The sequence below is a fragment of the Typopeltis vanoorti genome, chromosome 22, assembly GCF_054136105.1.
Source record: "Typopeltis vanoorti isolate ZY-2024b chromosome 22, IOZ_Tvanoo_1.0, whole genome shotgun sequence".
Lineage (NCBI taxonomy): Eukaryota > Metazoa > Arthropoda > Arachnida > Uropygi > Thelyphonidae > Typopeltis > Typopeltis vanoorti.
Window position 1 is genome coordinate 29414090 of NC_143570.1, and position 21906 is coordinate 29435995.

General features: G+C 34.6%; 1 protein-coding gene across 5 annotated transcripts in view; it reads left to right on the plus strand.

Annotated features, from left to right (window-relative positions):
• LOC150094267 (DDB1- and CUL4-associated factor 6-like) overlaps positions 1–21906 on the plus strand; it is a 422923-nt gene that overhangs the window by 61658 nt on the left and 339359 nt on the right. For all 5 annotated transcript variants that reach the window (XM_090411919.1, XM_090411918.1, XM_090411920.1 and 2 more), the window contains exons 3-4: positions 1187–1248; positions 10631–10723. In XM_090411919.1, coding sequence (XP_090268045.1) covers positions 1187–1248; positions 10631–10723 — 155 coding nt within the window. The remainder of the gene's footprint in view (positions 1–1186; positions 1249–10630; positions 10724–21906) is intronic.

Sequence of the window (21906 nt, forward strand, 5' to 3'; positions counted from 1 at the left end):
TGTGGGTAAAGTTCCTAAGATGTGGAAAGAAGGCAAAATAATACCTCTTCACAAGCATGGTTTGAGAATAGAAGTTTCCAATTATAGACTGGTCTGTATATCTGCAGTTGTGATCAAAGTGTTTGAAAAATTGGTTAGAAATAGAATACAGTATTCGGTTGAATACAGTCCTGTATGATGGAGCTTTGTCTCAGAAAGGGAAGGTGACCAGTGGTGTGCCTCAGGATTCTGGTCTTAGGCCCCCCCCCCCCACTGTTTAATTTGTTTCTTAATGACATTTCATGTTGTTTGACTAGGGATCTTTCTTCAAATGTTTGCTGATGATGCAAAGTTAGGTAGAATTATCAGGAGTATTGCTGATTTTAATTCTCTACAGGAAGATTTGAATAGCATTTTAGCTCAGACAAATAAGTGAGGCTGCAGTTTTAGTGTTAATAAATGCAAGGTGTTACACTTTGAGTTACAGAGATATAAGTTTACATACTGTATTGGCAGAACTGTACTGCAGGAAGTGGATGCGATATGGAATCTTGGAGTGTACTAAAGTTCTGAAGGTACATCACACGTGTTGCAAAGACTGCACATCGTATTGCTGCTATGATAAAAAGTACATTGGCATGTAGGGATAAGGAGTTGGTGGTGCATATATATAAGGCATTGGTCAAACACACATAAATTATTGTGCTCAGATTTGGTCACCTAGTTTTCATTATGATGTGTGAAAAATACTAGAGATGGTCCAAAGATGAATAAAGAAAGTGATATTAGGATTCTGGAGTGTTGGTTATGTTGAGAGAATGTGGATTACAGAGGTTGGTGGATAAGAGGAAAAGAGGAGATATGATCGAGACCTTCAAGTTAGTTAAGGGATTCTATCAGATTAATGTAGAAGAAATTATAAAAAAAAAGTGGATTTATGTGTGGAGTTGTTAGTAAGTGGAATGCATTGCCAAGTGCGTTGTGAGTGCAGATAGTGTAAATAACTTCAAAGCTCATTATGATAGATGTGTTGCTGGTTGAGTGGACCTCCCATGATGAGTCTGTTAACTCCATGGAGTTTACCAAATAATAATAATAAATTAAATAATAGGTTAAATAATTAAGTAAGTTAACATATGCAATCAATTTTTATTAATTAATACTAATGTCTTAATAATAATGCTAATACTACTCATTTCATTTTCAGGAAATAAGGCTTTTGTCCAGAAGTTGAAATTGCATGCAAAATTGTCTGTTCATAATGGTTGTGTGAGTATAAAATAATCTGCATAATTTTCAGTTAAATATTGAACTGGTGTGTTAAAGTAATATGAACATTTTTCTTCTCAGAGAACAGCTGACTATGAAGGTTTTATTATTATTATCATTATTATTATGTGCTACTCTGAGCAGTCCTTAGACTCATCAATAGAGGTCCTAAACATCATGTCAAGAACTATCCAATGTTTGTGCAGTATCTATCATACTTTGAACTCATTAACAGTCATAGCACCCACAACAGACTCGGGCAACCTGTTCCACTCATTCCCCACTCTCCAAGTAAAAAACCTAGTTGTAACACCCTTACTAACTACACTCTTGCTCAGTTTCCATGGAAGGCCCCTGGTTCTCAAACTACCAGAACTTTTCTGAAAAGTTTCCTCTGAATTAATCTGGTAAAAACTGCTCAGTAATTTGTATGCCATAATCATATCACCCCTTTTCTTCCCATCAACCAGTTTCTATAACCCACAAATCTTCAACCTCTTTTCATAAGATTCATTCCATAGACCTTCTATCATCTTGGTCACTCGTCTCTGGATCTTCACCACCTCTTCCTCCTCATCACCAAGAAATCCTGGTGCCCAGATCTTCATGCAGTAGTTAAGATAGGGTCTTATCAAGGCTCGATAAAGAGGAACAATAACCTGGTTGTCTCTGCTCATCTCATCAAACTATTATTCAGTAACCAAGTAATCTAATGAGCTGCTTTAGCCGCTTTTCTTATATGTCTCCCCCCCCAAAACTTTAACTCCCTATCCACTAACACTTCCAAGTCTCAGGCTTCGTCAGTTTATTGTGTTCTAATTTGTACTAAGTGTGCACTGATTTATTATTAATAAATACATGTATTTATTAATAATATATTAATGGTTAAAGATAAACTGTTTAAGCCTTAACCTTTTGCTGCGGAGCTGTGTTTACGCCATGGAATGAACTCGCCAACAAAGCTGTATTAAACAAAGTATATAAGTATATTACACACACACACACACACACACACACACACACACACACACACACACACACACACACACACACACACACGTCAGTGATAGTGTACTGCTTTTGCTAAAGATCATTTTAGTTTTATAAATTATTTTTTGTTAAAATTTTATATCTACCTAACCCCATTATGCCAAAGCAAAAACTAAAGTTGATACTGAATGTAGAATAGTGCATAAAAATGGACAGATTTATATATATATATATATATATATATATATATATATACAGGGTGTTCGGGATAAATTTGACATATTTATAATTAATTATATTTTTCCGTAAGTTACATGTATTAACACACACTTCTCTTCATTTAAAAGTTTGGACCCTTCTTCATTCATATACAAGATGTCAGAAAGGATGGATAGCTGGAACCCACCTGAATCATGGAAGAGAATAACTTGTATCATGATGATTCGTGCCCGCCATCAAAATAAGGATATTACGACTGCTGCCCAATGCTCCCTGAATACAGTAAAAACAATCAGGCATGAACTAGAGACTTGCAATGGTGACTACGAGGATGTAGCAAGAAGAAAGATCCCTAGCAGACGATCTGATTGCGTTCGTACAGCAGAATTCCTCGCAAATCTGCAGGAACAGGTGTTGAAGAACCCTGGCATTGGAATTCGGGCTTTGTTCGTGGAGTTGCTAACTGTAGTCAAGCCCTGGATAACAAGGGTAGCCAATGGTAGGCCGTATGTATGGCAGCAGGATTCGGCCCCTTGCCACACCTCTGGGAAAAGTCAAAAATGGTTGTCTGAAAATTTCTACGACTTCACCAGTCCAAATGTTTGGCCTCCAAACTCCCCAGACCTTAACCCCATGGATTATTTTGTATGGGGCGCAGTTGAAAAAGACACCAATCGCACTTCCAGTAATACAAAAGCCCAGTTAATGGATAAAATTAAAACAGTTTTTGCGGCCCTTCCCAGGGAGACTGTAGCATCAGCTTGTTCGAGGTTCCGAAGCAGAATTGAAGCTGTGATCGATGCTAATGGTGGTTATTTTGAGTAAATCTTGTTGATAGTATTGTAATTAACTCTGCCTGTAATGTTTTTTTGTCAATTCATTAAATTTAATAGATACAAAGAAGATTTTCTTTTTCCTTACGAAACTGTCAAATTTATCCCGAACACCCTGTATATATATATATATATATTGTCAAATTGGAGGGTAAACCGATATGCTTGATTTGCAACTAACAAATTTACCTGTTGCTAAAGTGTACAATGTGCAACGACATTATAAAGCTAATCATGAAAAGAAATTTAAAGATTATAGTGGAAAGATTCGTGAAGAAAAAAGTATTAAAATATATACTCAGAGAATCAGCAGTCAGTTTTTAACAATGTATATAAAAAGAGTGATGATTCAGTTAGAGCTAGCTATGTAATTACAAATGAAATAGTTGTTTCGTAAAAGTCCATTTCAAACGGTGAATTTGTTAAAAAAAATGCACGATTCCTTAATCATGCATTTTTTCAAAGATAGTTTGTCCTGAAAACCGTCTGTTATTTCCTAAATATATCATTGTCAAGGAATACTATTGCAGAATGTATGGATATCTCTGAAAATTAAAACTTGCACCCCTTAAGAATAAAGCTCATTCTTTTCTTGCATTTTCCATTGCCATTGATGAAAGCACTGACATTACTGATGTCGTGCAGTTTTGTATTTTTATTAGAGGTGTGGATGAAGATATGTACATCATAGAGGAATTTGTGGAGCTCGTACCTCTGAGAGGAAGATATATTTCAATCTTTGGTTATCTCTTTAATTAAATTAAACATAGAATGGAAACAGATGATGAGTTTGACCACAGATGGAGCTCTGCAAATGGTAGGCAGTGATTTATGTGTACTATCCAGATTTAAATCAAAATTGCAGGCTATCTCTGCGGTGTGCATTGCATTATACATCACGAAGTGCTATGCTGCAAAACTCTCAAAATTGATCATGTCATTGATGTTGCGGTAAAAACAGTTAATTTTTTACGTGCACCTGGCTTAAATTACCGACAATTTGATAATTTCTTAAGTGAGATCGATATTCCACATGGACTGCACAACCATAGTATTGTTCATTGACAAAGTGAAGATATTGTATTTAAACACTTCCGTGAATTATTTGGCGAAATAAAAGTTTTCATGGGAAGAGAGAAAAAAAAGTGCCTGAAGATACTGAATGGATTCAAGATTTAGCTTTTATAGTTGACATTACTGGTCATGTGAATGATCTGAACCTAAAAATGCAAGGAAGTACTAGGTTGGTGACTGAATTTTCTTTATGCATTGAAGCATTTGAGATGAAGCTTTAGGTTTGGGTCGATCAAATGTTGAAAGGGGATTTATTTCACTTTGCTACCTTGAAATCACTCGAATATTTTACTAATTATGAAAAAATATCCTTTGAAAAGTACAGCTACATAATTTCTGATCTAAGAAGATACTTTCAAACAAGGTTCTTAGATTTACATGAAGCAAAAATTCTCCATTTTCCTGGATCCATTTTCTGTTGACATAGACATTGTGCCTGAAGAACTTCAAATTGAAGTGATACATATGAAGAGTGATTTAGCTTTTACAGATATTCAAAAGTAGACATAGAAACATTTTATCAGTATTTGGGAGATAAATATCCTGAATTCAAACTATTTTCTGTAAGAATAATGTCAATGTTATGTTTGCGAGCATTTATTCTCTTGAATGCACATAAATCAATCAAAATATTATTAAAGAATAGCTGATGACCGTTTAATTGTGATAATGAAAGTCTAAACCACAAGGACAAAAGAAACCCTTTTCTTCAAAATTCAATATTCTGGTAGAAAGGAAGAGAAGCCAAGTTTCAGGAGGCTGCAGCAAAAATTAAGGGAAAAAACAACAATTTTAATTTCATTTCTTTTTGTTTACATAAAAATATCTAAAATTTGTTTTCTTTTTTTTTTTCAAATTATTATGTACCAATATTATTAATAGGCTTTTTAGGAATTATTGTCCTTATCTGGCCTGCCAGATTTAGTTTATGCTTCATTCCAGCCTGCAAAGCCAAATGAGTGACACCCCCTCCTCTGTACTGTTGAATCTATCATTACCTAATAGTGTTGATATGGGCTGTGCAGGTAGTCATGAAAAATTTGAAATTGGCACCAATCATAATAAATTTGAGAATTACATAAAAAATTATGAACTGTCCCAAAATGATCTATTAGATTCAAATCAGTTATATGAGGAATTTATCAAAATGATCAAATATGCAGACAGCAAATGACGATATTGCAAAAGAGTTACTGTGAAAAAGGATGTTCACACATGCTGGATAACAGATGAACTAAAAAACAATGCAAGGACAAAAGAAAAACTCTATTATAAGCATAGGAAGAATCCCTACAAATTAATGTTTGAACATGACTATAAACATTTTGCTGAACACTTAAAGGAAAAAATAAAGCATGCAAAAGAACATTATTTCTTAACGAAGTTTCTTTCTAGTATGAATGATAAAAGTAAAGAATGGGAGTTGGTTAATATGATAATTGGCAATATGAAGCAGAAAACGTGAATTCCCAGAGGGCAATGACGTCACCATTGTACTTAACAAAACGAACAACCACTTTACAAACTATGGCAGTTGTGAATTTGATCCTGCAGAGAGAATAAAGTATGAGTCACCTTCTGTGGATTAAGAATTCCTTATATCTTCTTCTTCTTTGAGTGCCATCTCCTATCGGAGGTCGGCGACTACCTTGGCAAATTTTGAGCGATTCTCAGCTATTCTGAGCAGTCTCTCAGAGTTCATACCAGTCCACTGTCTGATATCTGCCAGCCAAGATTTTCTTCGTCTTCCTTGTCCTCTTCTTCCATTTATCTTCCCTTTTATAATCAATTGAAGTATCTTATATTTCTTATAAGTATCTTATAAGTATCTCAAACAAGTGTTCTCTGCCAGGTTGGCTGCAAAACGACCCAGAGGAAGACCAAGATATAGGTGGATTGATACGGTACAAAGTGCCTTAGATGATAGAAATATAAGATCTGATAATGTTGGAGTCTTGACAAGTAACAGACTGATTTGGAGGAAAATTGTAGATAGGAAGTTAGTAATGATATAATTTTTTCACGTAGTACTATCATATCCTGTACACCCCTTGTGGGTACATGGCAGGAATTTGATGATGATGATGGTATCTTATATTTTTCATTACGAAGTAGGTGACCAAGATATGCAGTTTTCCTTCTTTTTATGGTATCTAAAAGTTCACGTGATTTCCTCATTTGTTCCAGTACTTCCTGATTGGATGTTTTTGCTGTCCATGGGATTTTTAACATTCGTCTGTATAACCACATCTCAAAAGCTTCAAATCTTTTTATTGATGTTGTCTTCAAGGTCCAAGTTTCTGCACCGTACAGCAGTACAGACCATACATAGCATTTAACCATGCGTACTCTAAGCTCTAAGTTTAAACTGCGGTTACACAGTGTTGATTTCATCAAGAGAAAATTTTTTCTTGCCATTTCAATTCTAACTTTTATTTCCATTTCTGGATTGCAATCTTCATTTAACCAGCACCCGAGATATTTAAACTTTGCCACTCTTTCTATTTGTTTCCTGTTTAAAGAAAGTGCTAAATTAAGAATTGGTTTCTTACTTATGACCATGAATTTAGTTTTGGTGATATCTATTTTTAATCCCATTTTTTCACTCTCTGCATTTATTAGTTCCAAAAGATTTTGAAGATCCTGAATATTGTCAGCCAGAAGAGCTGTATCATCGGCATATCGGATGTTACTGATGATTTCACCATTTACACTAATCCCTTCCTTTCTTCCTTCCAAGACTTTTTGAAATGTGGCTTCTGAGTAGATGTTAAAAAGAAGAGGTGACAGCACACATATATCCTTATATCTATATGCAGTAAATGAAGATGAGGCAAAGAGTGTAGTAATTGGATTATAAAAGGTGGGGGTGAAATGGAATGTGACCTGTAAATATCGAAAAACTAAATATTATTATCAATTAAACATAAGTTCTTTACACATATCATTAATAAATCCTTGGAACATGGAAAATTTATAGAACATTTAAAGATTGCTTCATTTATTCTGCTATATAAAGGAGGTCATAGAAATGAAATCAGAAATTACATACCAATATCTATACTATTCACAGTGTCAAAGGTTATTGAAATCCTACTGAAAAAAAACAATTAAATGACTATCTAAATACCATACCTTTTTATGCATCTAATCAATATGAGTTTAGATCTGGATTCAATACTGAAAAAGTGCTATTGGAGTTCCATAAAACAGTTTATAGAGGAATAAATAAAATAATGTACACAGCAGCCATTTTTCGTGATATATCTGAGGCATTTGACTGTGTTCATCATGTATCTACTACTACTGAAAATGTCTAGATATGGCATTAGAGGAGTTACTATACAATATACTAGCTATGGCACATTCAATAGCGCAATAAAAATAACAAAATACAGAGTCCTGCAAGGTTTGGTACTAGGACCAATCCTATTTTTAATATATGCTAATGATCTGTGTAAATACAAACTTTTTGGCAAAATAATGTTGTTTGCTGGTGATATGGCATTAGTATACACCAAAATGACCCTTGAGGATCTAGAAAATTGGATTAACCATGATATGTTGAAACTAAATAAGTGGTTTTTTAGCAATAGTGGTCTTAAATTTAATACTGATAAAATGAGATGTATGTACTTCACGTTAACAGATAAGCTGGATCACAATATAATCATAAAATGGCATGAAACGAAATGTAATGATATCCACAATTGTAACTGTAGCTTAGTCAAAAAAACAAAAATCAGTCAAGTATTTAAGCCTCCATATCAATAGCAATCTGAAATGGAGCTTCCACATCACATTTTTAACAAATGAGTTGAGGTTTGTAATTAACAGAATATATTATGTTAAAAAATTTATAAATGCAGCATTCTTAAGATGCTTATACTATTCTTGGGTAAATTCCTCAATGCAATATGGTATCACCTGTTGGGGTGGAGATTACCACAACAATCCGCTCCCTTTGATACGAATACAAAATAGAATAATTAGAGCTATAGCCATTACTGACTTTAAAATTCAACCAACGATCTGTTTGGCTTTCATAATATTTTTTATGAAGTTACTCTCATTGTGGATTGATGAGTTAAACGAAAGGAACAACCCTCCCTTAATGAAATGTAATTTATGATAAAGCCGAGATAAAAGAAAAGGAAGGTAGTGAGGAAATTTTAATTTCAAATTGACTATATAAAGGGAATATTCTGAGCCCTTTAAGCAACTCATAGAGGAAGGCCCCTCCCCCACTAATCGTGTTTTCATTGTGGACAAGACTGGCCTTTATTCGAAGAAGATGCCTTTGAGAAGTTTCATCTACTCTGAAGAGGAAAGTGCTTCTGGATTAAAGCCAGACAAGGTCTGTTTAATTTTTCTTCTTTGTGGACATGCTTCTGTAAATGTAAAACTGCAGATATTCATCTTTTACTCAAAAATACTGGAGATTCATTAAAGCAAATTTTCCAGTTATTTGAACTTCAAACAGAAAAGTGTAGATGAAAAAATATCTTCACAGACTGGTATACAAATCACTTTATTTCCAATGTTGCATTGCAACCGTGACAAAAATAATTATTTAAGGAAGGTGCTGCTGTTGATGGACATTGGCTCAAGACATTAAATTGTAATCCTTATTTTGGTTACAATAACTGGAGAGAACACAAAGTTTGAGTTTTTGACTACAAACCACATCCCTTTTACAACCGGTGGATATCTTTAGCAGATTTTAAAGTGAACTACTGTGGACCATTAGTATATGTATATAGTATTTTTATTTGATTAAATTAATGTAAACTTAAATATTCTGTTTCTTTTTCAATGAATTTATATTGTGGGAAATGCACAATTAATTGTTTGTGTAATGTTAATTTTTAACAAAGTGAATTAATTTAATTTTAAGTTATTGTGTCCAAAATAAGGGTTGCAATTTAATGTTTGTACCTATGTTAAAAAGACTTAGTTCACTGAAAGTGTGAGATTTTACCTACTTTCAAGCTAAGCACCATGATGATAATATGTAATGGTAGTGGCTTGTCTCACTTCATGACTGAAGCAGAAACCAGAAGTATTATGCATGCATGAGTGAAAAGAAACTAACTAGTAAACAGTTGAGGATAGAGCTACATCAGAGATATAGAAGAATTTTTGGAACAAGTTGGAGGAAAGTTCCATTAGTTCTAATCTTTCATAAGGAAAGAAAGATGTTTAAATGTTTTAGCCATTATGTTACAAAGGCAATTGGAATAACAGTTGTGAAAAAAATTAAAGGAATTTGAACTTTATATGAAACCTTATATGAGGGTTCCTTGTGTTATCAATATTATTAAATCCAGTCTTTCCAATTGAAGGAAACATGTCATGGCATCTTCATGACTGGGCAATGAAAACTTGGATGTGTAATTTGCATGGTGTTTGTCTGAAGACATTATTCTTGTTGGCCAGTATTTACTCGGAGGCTTTGTAAATATTCCTTTGTCAGATAATCATGCATTAATTCACCAGTTTGCAGTTTATTGTACAGTTTCATGTGTTTCACAGTTTTGTACAATACTGTTATTGCAATGGTGACTATTCCATATTTAGGGGATTGTAGTAGGTTTCTTATGGGTGAGGAAAATGTTTGATTTTAGTTTGATCTTTGCCACATCTTCCTCGTGAGAACTAAATGGATTTAGTTATTTATTTTTTATTTTTTTTTATAACAGACCTCTATAAATCTTTATTTATTGATTTGGAGTATGTATTTCAAAGATTATTTTAACTATAAAAGTTATGTTCATATGTTATAATATGAACATCTACAGTTATCAAAACAGATAAGATTCAAGATAAAAGTGAAATGCATAAAAATATATTAAAAACTGTAATAAATTTAAATAAAACAGTAATGCCACTAAGGTGTCCTTTAGATCAACCTTCTGTTATGATATGGTACTGTGTTACATTTAAAATTAAATTACATATCTGGATATTAACCCAAAATCTAGGAATTCTAGTGTGAATTCCAGCATGAGTACTTTTAACTACGTAGTACTTTGGTCCTCAGGATTAAAAAAAAAAAAAAAAAAAATGCATTGTTTTTATTTCATTCTGATATTCTTTGTTTTGTTATAACCATGTCTATAACATATAACAGATGCAAATCCAGACTCTGATAAACCTTGCTTTGCATTTGTTAGATCTGCTAGATTCTGATCATGCTGAATTTAGAAGGTTTAACTATATCAGTAAATGTCCTCTTAACATCCTTATATTGTATTTATACTTAGGTGAATACCATATCCTGGAATGAAAGTGGAGAATACATTCTCTCAGGTGCAGATGATAAGTACCTTTGTGTAACACATGGATATAAACACTCGGTATGTATATAAATGGAATCTATACAAGTTTTTAGAAAGTTAGTCTTTTTTTTTTTAGTTTGATTTTTTGCAATTTGGTGGACAGTAATTTGTCTCTTTTGAAATCTTTGCATGTTAGTGAACATATTTTTTAATCTTTAAACCACTTAATGGTAAATTACTATAAATCTGTACTTTTACTAGCTCATTTAATTTTATACCAGTGATCTTCCTTCATAGACTGCAAATCATGTCCATAGATTACACTGGCCAACAAAAAAAATTATTTTTCCTGCTGATTATGATCTGACACTTGTTTTTTATTAATTTGGGTGTGCTGATTTCAAATATCAAACCCGTTTTTCTCTATCACGTCAGGTTTTTCCTCTATGGCATTTTCTTTTTGCTAATTTTAAGTTTTTGATAGTATTAAGGAGGCAGTACTATTTAGAGGATCAAAAAAATCAATTTTTTAATATTTTCTGAAAGTATGTCCTTTTAAAAATCTGTTCCTAACTTTTTATCAAGAAATTCAAAAAATTCCCGAAGATATAGCCTATTATTCAAAGTGGTGCGCAGATCAGAATCGGAGCGCTCACCGCTCTCACTTGTTAGTAAACGAATAAATGCGTAAGAACCTGAACAGCATGTACTGGCACTTTGAATGCGAGAGAGACCGATAACCGACCTAATACATTTAGGTGATGAAAAGCAGGCGATGACAACTGCCTAAAACAAATGAATGCTATATGCATCATAGCGGACAAAGAACGATCGAAATCAGCAATCGTTAATCGATCGTGAAAGTATGATGAGTGCTTATAACGTTTCAATAAAGTCTGTTTTTTTTTTGTCTTGTTAATTGCATGTTAGTCGGCAGTGAAGAAAATACATCATGACTACTACTCGAAAATGTGTCAATAGTGTAGATTCCTTCTGCTACATTTGTGGCAGCTTTACTGTTCCCAGTCAAAGGACAAATATCACTAATTTTGTTAAAAAAGTGTACTTTGCATACTTTGACGTAAAACTTGCAGATCAGGACAATTCATGGGCTCCAAATAAAGTGTGTAAGTCATGTGTAGAAAATTTACGACAGTGGAGCAAGGGAAAACGCCAAAAATTAGCTTTTGGCATTCCAATGATTTGGCATGAACCAAAAAATCACATAGATGATTGCTATTTTTGTTTAGTTCAGACTTCTAGTTATAATAAGAAGAATAAGAAAAAAATTGTGTATCCAAATCTCAACTCAGCAATTCGGCCAGTTGCTCATTCCAATGAAATAGCCGTGCCAATTTATAAAGGACTTCCTTTACTTGAGAACGAGCATGATCGGGATATGCCAGATGTTCTTGAGGAGCAAGCCTGGATGTTGATTTAGACAATGAAAATTTAATTTCTAATTCTGGACCACAACGTTTTACTCAAGCGGAATTGAATGACTTAGTAAGAGATTTGGGCCTATCAAAGGAATCATTGGAATTGTTAGCTTCAAGATTAAATGGAAAAAACTTACTGGAGCAAGATATGAAGATAACTTTTTATCATAGCACGGAAAGTAATCTTGTACAATATTTTAAACACGAGTGTGGGTTTGTTTACTGTAACAATGTGTCAGGTTTACTAGCTGAAATGAGTGTTGTACAATATCATCCAAATGAGTGGCGTTTATTTATCGACAGTTCAAGCAGAAGTCTCAAGTGTGTCTTACTACACAATGGGAATGTATATGGCTCAATTCTTATTGGCTATTCAGTCCACTTAAAGGAAACATATGAGGACATTAAAATGGCGAACTTTTTACTTGGCTTTCAAAGAGGGTATACAAAGTTTCCGTGTTTTCTATGCTTCTGGGATAGTCGAGCTAGAAGCCAACACTGGAGTCAGAAACATTGGCCTCTTAGAATATCCTTAAATATTGGAGAACAGAATGTTGTAAATCAACCTTTAATCGACAGAGAAAAAAATCATTTTTCCACCTCTACACATCAAACTAGGTCTTATGAAGGTATGTTAAAGCTTTAGATTTACAAGGTGACTGTTTCCAGTACATATGTGAAAAATTTCCACGACTTAGTTATGAAAAAATTAAAGCCGGTGTATTTGATGGACCGCAAATTAGAACTTTAATGAGAGACCCAAATTTCATCAACTCTATGAACGAAATTGAGAAAGAGGCCTGGACTTCATTTACGATGGTTGCGAATAATTTTCTTGGAAACAAAAAAGTGTGCAATTATAAAGATCTAGTGGAAACAATGCTTGAAAATGTCCAGCGCCTAGGTTGCAACATGAGCATAAAGCTTCATTTCCTATACAGTCATCTTGATAGATTTCCCGAGAATTTAGTGCTGTAACCTATGAACAAGGCGAAAGATTTCATCAAGACTTAAAGACTATGGAAGATCGGTACCAAGGAAGATGGGATTCTCACATGATGGCCGACTGCTGTTGGAGTATTCAAAGGGATTGCCAAAACAGAACACAGCAGAAATTGCTACAAACAAAAATTTATTCCCTGAAACTCGTGTAAGTAAAATTATTATTTTTTTATAAATATTCTTGTAATTTTTAATGAATATTGTTAAGAGTTATGTATCTAATTATCGGCCTCTCTTGCATTCAAAGTGCCAGTACATGCCGTTGCAGGTTCTTACGCATTTATTCATTTACTAACAAGTGAGAGCGGTGAGCGCTCCGATTCTGATCTGCACACTGCTTTGAATAATAGGCTATATCTTCGGGAATTTTTCGAATTTCTTGATAAAAAGTTAGGAACAGATTTTTAAAAGTACATACTTTCAGAAAATAATATTAAAAAATCGATTTTTTTGATCCTCTAAATAGTACTGTCTCCTTAAAACTATCAAAAACTTACAAATTAGCAAAAAGAAAATGCCATAGAGGAAAAACCTGACGTGATAGAGAAAAATGGGTTTGATATTTGAAATCAGCGCACCCAAATTAGTAAAAAACAAGTCTCATATAAAAGTCAGCAAAAAATTGTGTTGGACTGTGTTATTGATAATAGTGCACCACACCCCTCTTTCTCATGTAATAGACCTTTATTATTGTTAGACCTTCACAAAGTCAAAAGATTCCTTATTGAAGTGTTATTACTATCACAATGTTGATTAAACTATCTTAAATTCATTCACTGTTGCTGCATTTTGCACACTCTGGCAGTGCATTTCACTGACCTACCACTCTTCAAGCAAAAAATCCTGTTCTTATTCTTGTTCATTCCCTCCTTGTATAGCTTCAAAGGAAGACCTTTTGTTCCCCTCCCCCACTGGTACAAACTCATTGCTATCTAAGTATGTCACAGTCACATTATTTCCATATTCTCATCTTCCTGTATTTTGTTCCAGAAAACTTCAACAGGAACTAATTCAATCACATTACCTAATCTTCTCTCTCTATCAGGCTTTTGCAAGTGGCATTCCTTCAGTCTCTCCTCATATTCAGTATTTCAGAGACCTTACACTATCTTAGTCACTCTTTTCTGAATCCTTTACAAAATCATTGCTTATCATTGCTTCAAAAACCAGGTGACAAAATCTGTGGACAGGTATCTGAAATGCAGCCTGATTTACAGTGGAACTGTGTATCCTCTTTATTTCGTCTTCGTTGTCCTCATTATTGCTCTATTGTGTTGTCCTTTCAATTATCTCAGAATAAAAAAAAAAAAATTATCCAATATTGTCTAAGTCCACAATTCAGTTATTATTATTATTATTTAATAAATACAGTTTCAAGTTTCATGGGTTTGAATAGTTATTTTTCTCTGGACAACATATCTCATATTAATATTTTTCTTTTAAAAACCACTTATAATATCCAATATACTTTTCATATGTAAATTCAGAGTATCTTTACCCAAGGGGGGGACAAAAATGTAAGTACATCTTTGTAGAATAGATTTTGAAAAACACATCATACTGCCATAGTATGTGATGATTTACAGCTTGCTCTTCCTTGTCAACCGGGGGGGGGGGAAGCCACTAATTGATTGCTCTCTTGTGATATAGACCTAAAATTGCACAGAACATAGTGATTTAGCATTGAGGATCAAAATTTACTGAAGGCAGTTCAAAGTTTGAGTCTAAACATAGCCATGGTCTCCTCATAACGTTTAATATTGCCATTTGCCTAAAAATATGTACTACTTCAACGTATTGAAACCATTTGTGGCTTTGCTTTATTAATTTATATGGTTTACTTTTACAGTGCATAGGGCCAGTAATTAATAAAATTATCTTTTTTTTTTTATTTTGAAGATATTTATCTTCAACTCTGCATTTGTGAAATCCTGTTTTTACCGATTTTTTAAAAAAAAAAATTAATTATTAGATTTAATTATTTCTTACCATTTTTACATCTTAAAAGTTTGCTTTACATTAGCCAGTCTCATATGGAGATTGGAGTTTTTTTTTCACTTGCTAGCCTGGTTTCCTGATGGGTTAATATATCTTCTCTCTCCAACCAACAGGCTATGAGTTTGAATCCTTCCATTGGCATGGATGTTTGTGTTTGTTTTTAGATGATGATTGAATTTTCATTGCCCAGATACCACTGCCCTGCTTGTCGAAGACCTCAGGTGGCTTAAAAAAGTTCCATCTCTGGTATGGAGTTTGTGGATTATGTGAAACATACACAAACAAAATTATTTGAGATAGAAAAAAAAAATCCTTAGCCCATCCACAGTACTAATTTTACAATCTTTCATGGATGAGAGTTACCTAAAAAAAAAAAAAATGATAGAATTTGCATCTACCCAGTATAATAATAAATCTACTAGCCTTTCATTTCAAGATAAATGACAATAATATATATATATATATATATATATATATATTTGTCAGTCTCCATATAAAAAAAGTATACTGTACCACACAACCATATTCATACACAACATACAACTTAAACAGGTGGAATATCTTTCTTTCCTCCTTTCCTTCATTGTATGAATCTCTTCTATATCCATTTGGCAAAAATAGCTTCGTAGAGTTAAATGTCTTTATCATATCACTTCTTCTCCACCTTTCCACTCACTGTTCAGTTTACTTTCCTGAAATTCTGTCTCATAATAACATTTTTGAGTCCTAAAATTGTCTTAATTACTTGTACCTGGATCCTGTTCTGAGTTTCCTCATCATAGCAGAGACAAAATTTGTCCTTTGTTCAGATTCAAGATCTGATCATGTACAATGAAACACCTCCCTCCTTATCTATACTTCATTGTCTTTCTTATCATAACAACATAAGGAGGACAAAGATGAATTGAGAAAACTGCGTGCAGTTTTCTCAATTCAGTGTATTCTCAAACTTGACCATGTCAGTCATCATCATCATCCTCAGATTATACATAATAAATAACGGAAAAACTCACGTAGAAATATTATTTAATGGTATAATTTTCGCCTGTGTGTCACAGGCATCTTCAGTACAATTAGGCACAAAAATTAAACACTAACTGACAATTCCAAAAGAACTTCATTAAAAGAACTTTGAGTAGATTTAATATGTCTCCCTCTTCAAACACAGAGGAAATAACGCGCATTACCATCCCTTATATACAAGGCATCAGTGAACGTATAGCAAAAATTTTAAAACCACTGAATATTTTTGTTGCCTTTCGACCGTTTAGAAAAATCTCCACCTTTCTCGCTTCTCCAAAGGACAAGCTTCCACATCTTAATCATCCAGGTGTCTACCAGATTCCGTGCTCTTGTGGATTATGTTATTTCGGACAAACGGGAAGATCTGCCTCCATTCGGCTAGAAGAACACCAATCTTATATTGAATACTTTAAACCTGAAAAGTCTGGACTTGCAGAACATGCCATCTTCACTAGACACAGAGTTCATTGGAGAAAGACAAGAGTTCTTCACAAAAGTCAGTTTCTCATGGAACGCCTTTATAAAGAAGCATGTGAAACTCTACTTCATTCTCCTAACTTAAACAGATCCGACGGCTTACGTCTATCCCCTTTATGGGAGATAGTACTTTACAAATCAGCTAATCTTTCCTAACTTTTTATTGTAGTAATTTTTTTTTTTTTTTTTTTAGGAAAGTTATTGACCTTTTTAGTTATCTTACACCAGCTACTTAGGTGGCGCTTTTTGGAATTGTCAGTTAGTGTTTAATTTTTGTGCCTAATTGTACTGAAGATGCCTGTGACACACAGGCGAAAATTATACCATTAAATAATATTTCTACGTGAGTTTTTCCGTTATTTATTATGTATAGTTACGGTTTACCTCTTTTAAAACTTATCATCCTCAGATCTTGAATCTTATCCACCTCTTTGAGTAGTCTGACCAGTACAGTACACAGCTTTTACATTTCTGGATTCCAGTTAGCAGCAAGTTGCACTTATTGTATGGGGAGTGATTGGTGAGTGGAATGTATTGCCTGAGTGTGTTGTGGATGTAGACACATTGAATCAGTTTAAAGCATGGTTGGATGAGCATTGTGTGCAATAGTGCATACTTCCCATGATGAGTCTCCTACACCACAATCTTCAAAAATTAGTAGAGGAAATTATTGTTATTATTAACATCTGACCTTCATGGAGTGTGAAAATTAAATGTGATTAACCATCTTTTTTCAAGAATGATTCATTGTTATTATGCAGCATATAAATTAAAGATGCCAAGAAATTATATTCTTGGTTTAATCCTTTATCCAAGTGTAAGAAAACAAAGTTTGCACATGAAGTTACTTCATGTGCAAACAAGTATACCTTGCACATGCAAACTTTGTTTGCACCTCTATACATGACTAGGCAACTCACATATAGAGACAAATGACTAGACAATCGGGAAAGACAGCGTGAAGTTGCTTTATATGCAAACTTTGTTTTCTTACACTTCGATAAAGGATTAAACCAAGAATATAATTTCATGGCATGTTTATTTTATATTATAACCAAGTGGAAAAGCTCTCAATAGTGCAGCATGTATATGTGGCAGAATGTGAAAAATTTGTTTGTGGGGGAACTGAACAGGAGATGACAGAAAGTATGGGTATGCCAAATGTGATACTTTTTTGGATTCAGAGTTATTGGTAGCTGCAAAACTGACCGATGGAGCAAAAGACTGTGTTAATCACAGAATGAAAGGGAGTAAGACTGTGGAAGTGAAAGATAGTATGGCTGTTGAAATGAAAGCGGATGACACTGTGGAAGTAAAGGAAGATAAGAATGATAAAATGATAAAAATAAATAACAGACCAACAGATGAAATGAGATGAAAAATGTGTGCCGTGAAATTAGAAATTTGGTAATTAGGAAGAAAGGAATGCAAAAAAAGATGAAATGAAGGGAAGCAGAGAAAAAGAGGGGACAAATATCTAGAGAATAGTGATGTTTGAAGTTTCCATTATTAGTGGTGTGGTAAACGAGAGGATCCTCAAGGTCTGTTTTCTAGGAGGGAGAATTGGCAGAATAATTGATGCGTTGGATATGAGAAGTTGATGAGCAAGAGAGAGAGAGAGAGAGAGTTAGTGGTGGTGGTTGTTGGGACAAATGATTTGGTCGGACATAAGGATGGATATCAAGAGGTTATTAAGGAGAGTAAAAGATAACAGTGTGGTGGTGTGTTGCCAAAGTATGATAATGACAAGTTGAGACAGAGAGCAAGAGTCATGAATAGTTGGCAGAGCTGTCAGGAGAAGAAAGTAGAATTTGTAAGTGTGTGGGGTGTATTTGATGGAAGGATGGATTTATGTAACGGTGACAGGTTGAAGTCAGCTGGAGAGAAAGGAAGAGCAGTGAGTCATGTGAGCAAGAGATGAGAGGAAGTAAGAGGTGAAGTGACAGATCAGGGGAGAGAAGAACTGGTAGTAAGTGGTTATAAATGAGAATAGTAGTGAGTAATAATGATGAGAGAACAAGAATATGAGATGCACAGGGAAAGGTGAGAAGTTGGGGTGGTCAGGAGACAGTATAAGGAGAGTGGCTGTTGAAAGTAGTAGTGAATGTCTGTATAGGCACAGTCAGCATAGGAATTGGATGGCCTGGGATGCAAGAAGGGTAGGATAGTTGAATCCAAGGAAATATATAGGATAAATGGTGATAAAGGTGATTGTGAAACCTGCCCATGCCCAATCTTTGATAGACATAAAAGTGAATTGCTGTGTTTATTTATAAATGCTAGGAGTATCAGAAATAAGGGAGATGAAATGGTTTCACTGACTGAGTTTATTCACCCAAACATTAATGGAACTTGATGGAAATTGATTGAAGTGAAACATGGTTGGATAAGGATAACATCCTAATGGGATTAGAAATGTAAGGTTATTATGTTTTTTTGTGAGGATCAGGTGGACAAGAAGGGAGACACACCATACTGACCCAAAAACAAAATGGTTTGGGGTCAGTATGGTGTGAGGAAGAGATATGGATGTTGCTATTGGCCTGGGAATGTGGAGAGTAGTGATGAAGAAAAGTATAAGCAACTTGGATTAGAGGAAAGGTTGATCATAATGGGTGATTTTAATTATGGTAATTTGCACTGCTTGGAAAGAAGTCAATGGACACCCCATGGGCAAGGTGTATTGTGCCATGTAACAAGTCACGTGTTTGTAGCTGATGTAAATTGGAGAAATATGATGCTCCCATGCCAGTGCAACTGTGTCTGGGTGAAATGGTAGCAAGAAGGGAACTGATGGGGTTTGAAAGAGGCATTGTGATAGGATATCATGTTGCAGGCCTATCTGTTCAGCAAATTGTTAACAAATTTGCCATTCCAGATCAACAATCAGCAATACCATACTGTGATGGAAGTGCATAGAGTCAACTGCAAGTGTTAAATGTGAGTATGATGAGTTATCCACCTGCAGTGGACAACTCATCATGCTCACTGAATGTGACTTCAGGGTGCTAAGAAGGATAATATGTAAAAACTGCCATTCGGTGGACACATTGAATGCAGAGTTCTGGGCATTGACTGGAACACAAGCCTGCAAACGTTCAGAACCAAGGCTCACAGCTTGGGTTTCCATGATAGGACTGCAATATGCAAGCTTCACATTAACTGAACCAACATGAAATGTCTTCAGGAGAGCAAAGTATGGTAGGACATGGAAGCTTAGAAAGCTGTGTGGAGCGACAAATCATGCTATATCCTCTGCTGAGCAGATGGACAGGTGTGGCAGATGTCTGGTGAACATCTCTTACCAGAGTGCATAACCACAACTATGAAATTCAAAGGTGGTAGTGGGAGATGGTCCTCATGCTATGGTGTCTGCTGATATCTCTTCAAGCAGTGTGGATTGGAATGAAAAGATTGCTTTTGGGTATAAGGAAAATAAATTTCTTGAGCTCTTGAGAAAAAGCTGTCATAGACATTTTGCAAGGGAGTGCTTGCAAGGATCGAGAGTCTAAGATCTAATAATTTCATCGGAGAATACAATTGGATGTTGTCACATTTCTCCCCATTTGGTGACAATGAGGTGTGATCACCTGGATGGTGACTAGCCATGTGAAGACTTTTGTAAAGAAAGGATATATATGTGGAACTACAAGACCTGTGATTATGAGAAGCTTAGGAGACAGCATGGAGCTGTAGCATGGAATGAGGAGTAAAGTGGAAAGTAGATAAATCCTGTTTGGGAACTGACAAAGAGATAATTAACAATATCAATGTTTGAGTGTACCCTGAAGGTCAAAAGGCTAAATGTAGGTGTCAGATAATGTTAAACAAAATCTAGAAGAAGAAAGTAGTTTGGATATTGATAGCAATTGATTGCATCAGGAGTATAAAGAGCAGGCCAGGAAGGTAACTCAATTGGTAAGGACAGAAGAAGTGCAGTGTGAGTATAAATTAGCAAATCAGGCCAAGAAAAATCCTAGAGTTTTTCCAATATGTGGGAAGTAGAAGGAAGATTGATTATCGTCAGATGAAGAATGGATGAAGATGGTAGATTGGTAGCTGTTGCAGAGGGTATTGTTGAGGTATTCAGTGAACAATTCATAAGGATGTTTCATCCTCATAAGTGTGAAAACATGAGAAGCTGAAATATAGAGGAAATAGGAGAGGATGGCTTAACTGTGAGTGAGCAGGAGGTATATGAGAAATTAAATGTGTGATGTCAGTAAGCCAATAGAATTTGATGACATGTCACTGTGTCTTATGGAAATGTTCCAGAGAGTTGGTGGTGGTGTCCTTGGCACACCTATTTAATAAGTCTTACAACAGATCCCATGGGTATGGAAAGAAGGTAAAATTGTTCCACTGCACAAAGGTGGTGATGAGGCTATTGGCTATAAATTATAGAACAATCAATATATCTGGAGTTGTGGCTAAAGTATTGAAGAAATTAGTGAGGTTGATAACAGTGTGTATCTCCTGCTATGAGTCTTTGACTCAGTGGTTTGGTGTTAGTCATCATCATGTTATTATTATTATTATGTCCCACAAAATATCTTATCCTGTCAGAGCCTACATCACACCATATTGTTATTAATACTCCTGCCTCCCCCCCCCCCACGGAGATGCTGACTTCATCAAAAGCAGTATTTCTATTCTAAGGTAACCACTATTTCCTCGTTCACTATTCATGTTACATTATCATCTTTTTCCAACTATATTTCATTTATATTAGTGATTATCAAATAAATCAACCCAAAAGTACAAAAAAAAAAATTCTTTCTCCATTATTTCTTATACTCCTGGTATTGGTAATCAAACATATTACTATATTATTAATTTTTTACTTGATATCCATTCCAGCTTATGTCCTTATGTCACTTCTCAGCTCTGACTCCTTTAGCCTCAAGACCCAACTGTTTTCTCATGTATAAAGAGGCCATTTCTCTTTACATCGATCATCATCACACACATCCATTATTGCTTTAGCTGTTCACATTTCCTATATTGCATTAACCTTTCGACCATGACTCCTTCCATATTTCTTGATCATCTTGCATATCCATTCTCATTTCAATCTCTATCACTCTCACAATTTTTTTCATGCTTATTTGCCACCACCACCACCACACCTTTACTATTACATCTCCTGCTCTTTCATATCGCCCTCGTGCTTCCTCAGATCTTTTATCCATTTGTGAATATGTGGAACGAATATGAGGTAATGGATGCGACAGTATAAGAGAGGTGAGATATGTTCAAATGGGCTTGGTGTGTGAGGCACTTAGAGAGATTCCTCACCCACTTTTTGTAAGATGAAATTAT